Source organism: Punica granatum, chromosome 5 (assembly GCF_007655135.1).
Source record: "Punica granatum isolate Tunisia-2019 chromosome 5, ASM765513v2, whole genome shotgun sequence".
Lineage (NCBI taxonomy): Eukaryota > Viridiplantae > Streptophyta > Magnoliopsida > Myrtales > Lythraceae > Punica > Punica granatum.
The window spans coordinates 1,280,352-1,291,566 of NC_045131.1; the positions used below are offsets into that span (position 1 = coordinate 1,280,352).

General features: G+C 41.1%; 2 protein-coding genes and 1 pseudogene across 4 annotated transcripts; all 3 read right to left on the reverse strand.

Moving 5' to 3' along the window:
- Window positions 1-1,983: 1,983 nt before the first annotated feature.
- On the reverse strand, window positions 1,984-3,460 carry LOC116207784 (annotated as a pseudogene).
- A 2,014-nt stretch (window positions 3,461-5,474) lies between these two features.
- Window positions 5,475-8,427, reverse strand: LOC116207514. 2 transcript variants are annotated; one of them, XM_031540485.1, is made up of 7 exons: window positions 8,053-8,427; window positions 7,619-7,768; window positions 7,086-7,344; window positions 6,780-6,998; window positions 6,554-6,696; window positions 6,028-6,323; window positions 5,475-5,645 (listed from the first exon to the last, which is right to left on the reverse strand). In XM_031540485.1, exons 1-7 carry the CDS (start codon window positions 8,350-8,352, stop codon window positions 5,627-5,629), a joined length of 1,386 nt encoding a protein of 461 aa, XP_031396345.1. In that variant the 5' UTR covers window positions 8,353-8,427; the 3' UTR covers window positions 5,475-5,626. The 2 variants fall into 2 exon arrangements, with proteins under 2 accessions (XP_031396345.1, XP_031396346.1); XM_031540486.1 differs by lacking the exon at window positions 5,475-5,645 and adding an exon at window positions 5,661-5,928.
- A 471-nt stretch (window positions 8,428-8,898) lies between these two features.
- On the reverse strand, window positions 8,899-10,991 carry LOC116207515. 2 transcript variants are annotated; one of them, XM_031540488.1, is made up of 2 exons: window positions 10,777-10,991; window positions 8,899-10,196 (listed from the first exon to the last, which is right to left on the reverse strand). In XM_031540488.1, the coding sequence occupies exon 2, from the start codon at window positions 10,025-10,027 to the stop codon at window positions 9,224-9,226; it is 804 nt and encodes a 267-aa protein (XP_031396348.1). In that variant the 5' UTR covers window positions 10,028-10,196; window positions 10,777-10,991; the 3' UTR covers window positions 8,899-9,223. The 2 variants fall into 2 exon arrangements, with proteins under 2 accessions (XP_031396348.1, XP_031396347.1); XM_031540487.1 differs by having other exon boundaries at window positions 10,817-10,990.
- Window positions 10,992-11,215: the final 224 nt, after the last annotated feature.

Consider the following 11,215-nt stretch of genomic DNA (forward strand, 5'->3'; position numbering starts at 1 on the left):
GAACATATGGTCTCCTATACATAACATCTTCTTCTATTCCAAATCCTACACGAGCTTATCATATCTAAAAGGTAAGATAGGTCTAGGACAGTTAATTAGATTATGGCATAATAAGATAGTTATGATCCAATCGATCTTAGCCCATGCGTCTTTGACTGATTTTAAAGTAATTTTGGGTCGAGCAAACCCCATTTTCCGGTCGAGATTTCGGTCCCTTCGATGACATATGATCAATGACGACGAAGATCTACATGATGATTTAAATGACATATGATATATATATTTTTTAATCTTTATTTTTGTTCTCATTTGTTATTTCTATTATGATACCATGCTTTGTGAACTATAATTTGTATTTTTGTAACTTGTGAACTATGATTTGTGTTGTTTTATGACCTCTTTTTGCAATTGGTGATTTTTGGAATTTGAAATCTTATAAACAAAGATTGATTTTTGAATGATGAGTAAAAGTTGTAAATGAAAAATTCATAAGAAAGTAATACATCTCTATTTCTGTCCATATTTGTTTTTATTATAGGTAAGATCTTACGATCATCATCGATCCGACTATGCGATTTTCGATCCCACGACTCTCTTATTATGATCCTAAGTAGGATCGCGATCTTGACAACTTTGAATGGGACGGAGGTCTTGCTGGGCATATTCTTACATGGTTATGCTAGTTGGGTGCGTCCTGCGACACAAGTAGGAGGCAATATGAGACAATTTCTGGTAGCCCAAAGTTTTTTGTAATTAGGAGAATGGTTAGGAGGGTCAGCAGGGGTCAATAAGGTCAGCATGGGTCAATAAAGTTTTCTGACTTTCTGTTTGGTCCTATTGAATTACCTTTTCTAGGCATCTGCACTGTTGGCGCTTCCAATAATCTTACTTTCTAGAATCTGTTCAGCCCTTTTCTGGTGAGTCACACAGATGAGTAAAAACAGAATGGGCTAGTTTTGTGTGTGTTTCTCGTGAAACATTACATATTTTTTGGGATAAGTAACTTAAAATTGTTTTAATCTGTACTCTGTAGCAAGAAAGCGAGGAGACCTGGTCGACATGGCCATTCGCATCATGGAAGGAGAAAGGCCAAGCGGGGACACCCCGACAACAAGTAGAGAGCTTTGAGATTGTTCTCAAGTTCTTCCACTGGCACCTTTTACAGGTATTCCCAATATATTGTGGCTGGTATTTTTCAGGCGTGTTCAATCCCGGGGAAGATATCTCTGTTTTTAGCTTTTTCAAGGGAATAATGGAGAAAAACATGTTTGGCAATGACCTGTGCTACACAAAATTTCCTTATTGTTAATGCTTCCTCTGGTTGTTTTTGTGGGGTGGGTGGGGGAACTAGAAAATGCTGGAAGAGTTCTAGATTCCTGGAACCCACAGTTGAAATTTACTTCCTCACTCTACTTAGACCTCTGAAAGTATATTCTATAAATACCATTTCCAAACTCGTAAGCATGATTGTATTATAATTATGTACATATGAATATCCAGATAGTTTGGACCGGTTTATAATCCATCATTTGGAATTGTGTTTGCTTTCTCCAGGTGGGGGGTGCTGCTCTTGGAATGGTTTTTTTTTTTTTTTTGGAGCTCAGATCATCTCCTTGTCGACTACATCGGCTTCCTTTTTGAAGCTCTCTCATGCCCGTTCATTCTGCGGAGAGAAAGTTTAGAACCTTTTCACACGACATAGATGCATAGGACATAAGTAGAAGTTCGTGTAAGTTATATACTGTTGTCATATGGTTAGTGTCTTACCACTGGTGTCTTGGTGTGCAATATACGATTTTTCTCTTTTGGGATCTGCTCTGCATTGTTCTTTGTTGATAGAACAGATCTTGTGCCCTTTTGCACATTAATTTATTGCCCACACTTTAGTGGAGTTTATGGACATAAATCTTTTTTGTTGCTCAGGGTTTCTTGATTAATCATCGGTTTGGTTTGATGTAATGTCCTGAGAATGGAATGTAACAGTCTGCAAATTACTCTATTTTCAATTCTTCATTCCGAATGCGATATGATGAGTTTGGCAACAGCAAAAGGGGAACAGAGTCCAAAACAGTATTCAGCATCTATATCTGGTGATTGGTGAAATCATAAGTTCTACTGAAGAAGACAATCTTAAGCTGGAAATAATCTTCATGTATGCATTGCTAATCAGAAACTGAAAGATTCTCGAGTTTGCCGAACAAACTCGGGACTATGCCTTCACGCTTCAATATTGCAACCCTTTCCATGCCCTGTTTCGATTATCGGTCCATAAATTGAAGCTGGAGATCTTTCGCCTTTGCCAAGTCCAGGGCGTGTCAAGATAGCTGTAGGTCTTAGCAAGTACATATAAACCTTCGTGATTCTGGAGGAATCGTGTATCTCATACAAGACCGAGCTCTCTTTTGCCTAACGACTATTAGTTCAACAGGAATGAAGTCCAGTAAGTATGAAGATCGACAGAGTGTTCGAATCCCAAGCGTCCATTGCTTTGCCCATTATTAGCAATGTTCGGCTCTTCAACGTTACCCATCTCTGCATCGAACGGACTTCCAGTGAAATTGGAGGAAGCAGCAGCGTTTGATAATGTTGGATTTTGTGGTAGCTTCAGAGCTGGGATCATAGCCCCCAGTTCCACGGTTGTATTCGTTTTGAGCCCCCCGAATGAGGAGCTTCCTAGAACGAATGACTCTGAATTCTTTATAAGTGCTCCAATCCCAAGCTCATAGCTCGGATTGCATTTCTTCGGTGTGCCGCTCTTCTGGAAGACACGGCAGATCACCCATTCTTCCTGCATACAGTAATCCACAGAAGGCCGGGTTATCAATCGAGGCTCCAATATCCTTTCGTGCCTCATTAGGACCAAGTCAATCACAAACGTCGTTCAGAAATGCATTTACAATTATCAAGCTCGCAATAACTGACTGTTCCGATTTTACGGGTTTGATGCTGCAAGATATCACTTTGCAGGCGAGGTCTAAATGCAGAACTCATGTTACCTTGGCAGAGGGGAAAGTGGGCTTGGAATGAAGGCCGAACTCGTGCATGACCCAGTTGGTCTTCTCTCCTCGTGGAGCTCTCCCTCGGTAGAAAAACCAGCGTCTTCTTCATCCCGATCAGCTCCGACGTGATGCTGTTGAAGATCTCCTTGTCCTTCCCGGTTGTTTTCCAGTAACCGGTTTTGGTCGCTCGGTTTGTCCTCACTCCTGTCGGGTACTTCCTATCCCTGTGGCTGAAAAAGTACCACTCCTTTTCTCCAATTTTCGCCTTCCCTGGTCGTGAAAACAAACAGGTACAAAATATCCTATGAATAAACGAATCGTCCGGATAGTCAGATGAGCTGAGACGCATCACCTGGAAGGTCCCATGGCTCGCATTTGTTGAGATCGACATCAACTAGGGCCGCAGCTCCCGTCGAATTGGGATGGGATATCGATTTACTGGACTGAAGAGAACGAAGCATAGGTAATCTTTCAAAAAAGTTGATTTGCTTGAGACATTAATAACTCAATAGGTTCAATGATGTAGTTGCTACCACAAGAAGAATTGATGTAGTTGATTTGCTTACGATCCAATTGATCCTAGCCCATGCATCTTCGAGTGATTTTAAAGTAATTTTGGGTCGAGCAAACCCCATTTTCCAGTTGAGATTTCGGCCCTTTTGATGACATATGATGTCTATTATGCCGATGATCTGCACGATGATTTAAATGACACATGATATGTTTTTTTATTTTTGTTCTTATTTGTTATTTCTATTACGATACCATGATTTGTGAACTATAATTTGTATTTTTGGAATTTGTGAATTATGATTTGTGCTGTTCCATGACCTCTTTTTGCGATTGGTGACTTTTAGAATTTGAAATCTTATAAACGAAGATTGATTTTTGAATAGCGAGTAAAAGTTGTAACTGACAAATTTATAAGTATACATTTATATTTCTATCCATATTTTTTTTTATTATAGGTAAAATCTTACGATCATCGATCCGACTAAACAACTTTCGATCCCCTGACCCCTTACGATCTTAGGTAGCATTACGATCTTGACAACCTTGAATAGGAGGGAGTTCAACTTGCTGGGCAGATACTTGCATGGTTATGCTGGTTGGGTTGCGTCCTACGACCCATGTGGGAGGCAATAGGAGACAAAGTTCTAATAGCCCGCATCGCGAAAGTTTTTGGTAATTAGTAGAATGATCAGAAGGGTCAGCAGTGGTTAACAAGGTCAGTAGGGGGCTCAAAATGATGATATTATTCTGCTGAAGTGAAGAAAATCGATTTACTGGATTGAAGAGAATGAAGCAGATGTAATCCTTCAGAAAAGTTTATTTGCTCGAGACATTAATAACTCAATAGGTTTAGGTTTAATGATGTAGTTGCCACTACAAGAAGGATTGATGTAGTTGGTTTGCCAGAGACATCAAAAAGAATTGATGCGGTTGATTTGCTAACTGAATTGTTTTTGTTTTGAAAATTCAATTGCTTTTTTAGGGAAAGTTGCATGATTAATAATACAACAGCTATCGCAATGTTGTACGATCGTTACAATTTTTTTTAACATATATGGTACAAAAGCTTTGGTAATCTTACAATCAAGTGCATTATGTCAATTGACCATTAGCGCTATCAATTTTTTCTTTTTTATGACGTGGCAGATGATGAGTCATATTGATTCGACGTGATAAAAATTATATAATAGTTAATCACAAAGAAAAACATAACATTTGTATTTTTTTTTAAATATAGCACTATCTTTGAAAAATAATACAAAAATGCATTACCTTTACAATTTTTTCTTAATATAACACGACTTTTAAAAAATAGACAGAAAAAGACACAATTTTCAAGCATGATCTTTTTTTTAACGTGTTAGAATCATAACTAAACTTGAAAATCACGTCTTTCTATACTATTTTGTAAATATCGTGCTATATTTTAAAAAATTGTAAAAATCATGTATTTCTATATTATTTTTTAAAAGTCGTGTTATATTTTAAAAAAAAAACAAAGATTGTGTCTTTTTTGTGCTATTTTCTAAATATCATATTATATTTTTTAAAAAAGTAAAAAGTTTTTTAGGTTATTAATTCATAATATAATGAAAACTTTTTAAAAAAATTTGATTAACCTAAAATAAAAAAGAGAAAATAAAAATCAGATAAAAAAACTCTCTTCCATATCTCTCTTCTCTGTCCCTCCTTCCCTCTCTGTCATCTCTCTCTCTCTCTCTCTCTCTCTCTCTCTAGGCTCTCCTTCCTCCCTGTTCTGCCCGAACAGAGGCAGCCCCCTCCCTTCTTTCATCTCCCTGTTCTTGTCTACTAAACCTGCATCAACAAAAACAAACAAGAATTACGTAAATATAGATATAGATACAAAGCATATACATCAGCTCAGAAGGAAATATAACTTCACTCGGTGACTCGTGAACTGAAATACAAACACAGAGGGCAATGTCAGAGACACCATACTACTATCAGGCAAAATGGTCGTTGTCTTTTCTTGACTTCCTGTCGGAAGAACCCGAAAGAGATGTTTTGGGTAAACCAAACGGCCTAAAGCTCCTTCCCCCGTCTGACGTCGGTTTAAGAACGATGTTCTCGACCTGGCCCGATGTTCTTAGATGTCAAGCCCAATTCCATCTCCTACATCAGATCAAAAAGTACAAAGATCTTGGATTCAAATCCAACTTCTCGGCATGTGCTATAACATGAGTACACATGGTTCGTCTATCGGTAGTTGACATCCTTGAAAAGTCTTATGATCACACAACATTGGAAGCATTAGAAGACACTACATCATACGGGAAAAGAAACCAACTGGAGTCGAATAGTCATAGAAAGCATAACCACTATATCTCGAACATGGGATCTTTTCCTGTTATCCAACTGACTGCGTAATCACAAATCCTATACGGGCCATCAATTTCTGCGGAACATGTGAATGCACTTCTCTTCAGTATAGAGTGAAGTATACAGCATATTTTGTAATGTTTATCGGATCGATTTTGTTTCGGTGCACCATCACCTTTTCCTCCCCGATACCGTCTTCTTCACTGCCCCTACAGACACCAAAAACTGGTCAAGAGACGATAGGGTCTTCATGTCATCAGGTGGGAAGTAGCTCGCAGCCTTTCCAAGAAGAGATGTGAACAGGAGAGAGAATGATGGACGAGTCACGTATCTCTCGCCCAAAAGATCGTCCAGAAATGCGAATGCCGCTAAGAAATCGGACCTTCCAGCATTTATCGGGGCAGCAAAATGGGCCGGGATTATTCTCTTGAATCTCCAGTCTCGAGCTATACTGTCAATCCAATCTCTTACCTAATACAAGGTGGGAAAGGAGTCAATTCAATGCCAAAACCACTAAACAGTACACGAGTTTGTCTATTGAGTTTATGTACAGATAGATGGATTTTGAGGAAATGGATTGATCTTCGGAGTTTTAGGCTGTTGGAAGTAATAAAACTACAGTATGTGCTATAAGCAGTAGAAACCATCCCATCAGAAAAGATCTCTGAAAAGGAAAATTTTGCAGCAAAGAACTTCTCTACCTTTTCAGGAACTTTGCTGAAAACCAGGGTTTTCACAATCGGGGAAACGATAAGCTTCTGTGACATTTGCGAAAAGCTAGCATTTGGTTCCAGCAGATTCGAGGGGCCAAGAAACAAGATCTGGAGAACCATTCTCTCCCATCCTGCAAAAGGATACTGACTCGGTAAAAGAGAACTCTGGTGCCCGATACAGGTTGGTAGTTGTTTCGGGGACAGCATCTCTTACCTTTTTGGCGGTTCATTGGGTTGTCTATGACAGGTTCCTGGGGAACTTCCTTTCCTTTGCTAAGAATCTTCACAGCTAAACCATTTTTCGCTGATGCTAGTAAGGACTCTGCGCTAATACATTCTGGTGGCTTTCTCGGGACAAAAATTACAGCATCTGTTACGAGCAATGTTCTCGTTTTTTTGTGGTAAAAAGCAACCTCCACATACGGCCCGATTCCTAAAACAAGCAGCAAGAAAGAGGTTAATTTGAAACAGAATAAATCATCCGACTGGTGAAATCAAGTGCTTATGAATTTTTTATTACCAACTTCTGGTGAACTTAGTACTTTCTGTTCTATCTCATCTGCCCAAGGGGTCGACGAATCCTGGTCTTTCAAGGTTTTGGCACGAAATACTCCGAAGAACTCGAGAGGCAAATTCAAGGGCCAGCTCCACTGCCTCGGGGCCACCCATATCCGGGCCTTGGGGAATTTTCTTGAGAATGGTCCAACAAATATTTTGTGCTCATATGCAAATGTTGGAAGCACTATATACTCGACTGGAGCCCCCAACTCCTTCACCAGCTGGCAACAGAACAAGAAGTCAGTACATAGCACGTCACTTCATGATTAGAAGAGAATATAAGTTATGGGCAGCACTCTGGACTTGCTTTTCACCCCCCCCAAATTCAGTTGAGTACTTCAATTGTATACACAAACAGTCAGTAAAGTGAGTGGACTCCAAGCATTTTGTTGTCATGACAGAGAGAGAAGGATTGATCAAGCATATGCATCAATTGCACAATGTCATTACGTAGAAAGTACATTTGCTTATACTGGTGATGCTTAAAAGCAGGACCTGAATGCACTCCTTGGTAGGAGCAATCGGTGCATGGACCCACAACCCTCCTGATTTGAGCTTGATAACTGTCATTCTGATGTTTGTGGAGACACTGCTGAAGCCCAATGCCTGCTCCTGTTCGAATAGCCATATGCTGCCCTTCACAGCCTGAGCAAGACATGAAAAGCACCAAACTATCGAAATAAGTCTCCCACAGTGTCCCATTCGCAGCTCTTTCTATCCACTCTAAAAAGCCAAGCAATTTACGAGATCCAAATGCTCAGTTATCCATTTTCCATTGCATTCCGAACTTTCTCTGATCGTCCGCATAAAAAAAAAAAAATCCAACCACATGACCCCGAAAGCAAATATATATAGAGAGAATATGAGATGCCAATTCAGAAGCCAGCAGTAGGATAATGGGAAGAAGGTGAGTCAGGAAAGAAGATGACCTCAGTTCGAATGGTCCGCCTTTCGAGGAAAGGGCCAAGAGGGAAAGGGAACCCTGTGAAGTTGAGATAAAACCTGCCGCTTTTCTTGTTGCTAACTGCAGCAGCATCAGCGGCGGCCGAAGCGACCACCAAACTGGTACTAGCTCCCCTGTTCTTGCTTCTTCCTCCTCTCGCTGGTTTCAGCTGCAGAGAGAGACCCTTGAATTGTCCATCGAGAAAGCTTGAACTTTGATCTCTGAAGGATGCTGAGTTCTGCAAAAGACTCGATTTTGGGGAAGAAACGGCAATAGCAGCCGCCATTGTTGGGCTTTGCTCTGCCCCTCTCTCCCTTCTCGCCACTCCGAGAATATTCCGTCTTCACTTCACTTCAGAGCCTCAAATCTCCAGAAGGAACAGTAAAAACACTGGAGCTGCTGGGACCCAGCAGTGGGCGATTGGAGGCTGTACTGGTGACACGTGGAGGATTTACATCGCCTTTGTCCGAAAATGGCTGTTCTCGTTTTTGTGGACGACGGGAGAGGAGATAAAAAAAAAAAAAAACATTTGGGATTGACAATGACCAGCAATTGCCACTCGCAAGAACTTTCCAGAAGGTCACCTACAAGAAAATCACGAAGCTCTCGAACTCGAGCTAACTATATTGCAAAGTCGTATATTACAACTAACAATCCAAAAGATTTATCGATCCCCGGGTGCAAATTGATCCAACTGAAATTGATGCAGTCTGGTGAAAAGCCAACATGAGCTTTCTTTTTTCTATAGCTTTGACACCAGTGAGAATTGATCTTTCAGACATTCTGCTAAGCCTCTTGGGGAATGGATCATAAAAACCAAACTGCAGGCACAGACCAAATAGATAACTCAAATTGCATCTTCTGATAACATGGATGACCACTCACAACATACCCACTTCATATGGTCCATAAATTCCATAGACACCATCATCCTCTACAAACTCTGAGCTTTTCATAATATATGCCCTAACAGAGGTCTGTAAATTTGCAAAGCCACTTCAACCAACAATACTGTACAGAGATGATCAAATACAATAACAACTCTAAAACAGCACAACCCAACTTGACTTTGAAGTAGTGAATTCGTCAAATTACAACATCGATGATGTGCATATTTTAAACAAGCTGAATGGTCGGTAGGTGGAAGCATCTTCAGATCAGGTAATGATCTCTCTGACGAGCCAATCCAGACTGGGATACGCAAAGTACAGTATGAGGAATGATGGGAGAGCAAAGAGAACGGTAATGAGCATGTACAGGGCTAAGATGGCCGCACTAGCTGGTATTGCATATATCACGATCAGAAGGAAGATGATCACCAGAGGGAACTTTGCTGTCATGTGAACAAAGAAAACCAAGGATTTCCGCATCGCAGACTGTACTCTTTCAATGCTGAGATGAGCAGTGATGGGATGGTGATTGTGATTAGAACCTGATGGCTCGCTATGATGAGCATTCTGTCCCCTCCTCAAGTTGCTCCTGCTCGCTCGACTTCCTGAAGCCACATTGCTTCCTGATGACCATGCAGGCTGGTGATCTTCTCTGAAGGATGACGATGATATCCCTCTGTCGCCATTCATGTTCTCGACCATCCACAGCAGGAAATAGTTCTTGCGCGGGAACCTGAGGTTGCCCTTGTAAACCAGACGAAAGGACAGAAGATTGCACCACGGGCATGAGATAAATAGAGGAAGCTGAATTGGAAGAGTTGGGAATTTCACTACTGCCCACTGCAGTCCTATGATACAATTTTTGCAGAGGGTGTGGCCACACCATAACACGTAGGGCACGTTCTCAACGACATTGAATAACTCCCAGCATATTGGACACTCAAGCCCCTCATCTCTACTCGCAATGGAAGAAACCTCGTCGTCCGAGCATTCTCCTGCAGCTTGCATCAATTTCCGGTCACTTTTAGACCTACCGTGTCCACTGTTGCAGTTGGGTGCAAAGTTCCACATTCTGATGGCAAAAGGATGGAAGGCACCACCCACACCACAACATCCAGAGAACAAGATCAAAACTGGCTCAAGAAACTAAACGATCGAAGAGACATCATGAAGCCCAGAACTGGCCCTCAAAACGATGCCAGTGAGACAACCTGTGCTCCTGGCTCTCTGTACTTTAAACCTATAATAACGAGGGGAAAAAAAAAATACGACCAGTAAGAAGAACAGTCAAGTTCAAAGTGCCACAACAAATTAATGAAATTTTCTAGAGTGAAAGAAGTCCTACTTCATAGAACCTAGAATAAAAACATCGAGAACCTAAGTTGGAGAAATGTTTTTGAAGATCCATCAGTACTATCTCTAAGATAGTACCAATATAACAGGCAGAGAGCTCACGAATTCATCGAAGACTTACTATTAGTGGTAATAAAGGAAGATGATCGGGAAATTCCTCAAGACACTGGAAACCTACCCATCTAAGATATGTCTCTGAGCCAGGCAATCTTTTCGCGGGAAAATAACTAAGGATCAATCTAAGTAGGCAATATCTAATCAAACCAAACAATAGCCGAAATTTTCAGATCTTCAAAAGTCCATAACCTTCATTCACTCACAGCAGTCAGAAGATCAAACAACCTAACATTCAAACCGGAACAGTTCTGAGCTGAAACCCCAAAATATATAACCTAGGTTAAAAAATAAATAAACAGGGACTAACAGAGAATCAGCTTAAAACGATGCAGGGGGAGACAACAGACGACCTGATCATTGAACAGGGGACAGATTGCCATATGAGATTACCTCCACCGGTAGGTGTTTCCAGAATGATGAACCGTGAACGTAAACTACCGTGATCTCCGCCTCTCTCTCTCTCTGTGGAGTTATGGCGGAGAGTGAGGCCGAGGGAGGAGAAATGGGCAAAGTGGGTGTGAATTCAGTCTTTCGGTGCCTTGGGCGTGAGAGATCGGACGTCGGGGAACGCTCATTCGGAAGATCTTCAGAACACTTGGCAAGTTGAAACGCTGTCGTCTAACCGTCCAAGAAAAGGACACTTGGCGTGGGACATCTGTTCTCGTACTCGGCCCAGCTCTCTAACAAGCCCATGGACATCTCGGCCCAATGGGCCTCACTTCTCTTTTTCCAATGCATACTCTGGTATCCGGAAGCCCAACGGGCTCTGACTAATCCAGTTCGAGTTGG

Coding starts and splice junctions, on each gene's coding strand:
- LOC116207514 (XM_031540485.1), bottom strand. CDS start 8,352: ATGGCGGCTGCTATTGCCGTTTCTTCCCCAAAATCGAGTCTTTTGCAG. Junction 6,697..6,779: donor CCCAATGAACCGCCAAAAAG/GTAAGAGATGCT, acceptor ATCCTTTTGCAG/GATGGGAGAGAATGGTTCTC. Junction 6,324..6,553: donor TCAGCAAAGTTCCTGAAAAG/GTAGAGAAGTTC, acceptor ACCTTGTATTAG/GTAAGAGATTGGATTGACAG.
- LOC116207515 (XM_031540488.1), bottom strand. CDS start 10,027: ATGTGGAACTTTGCACCCAACTGCAACAGTGGACACGGTAGGTCTAAA.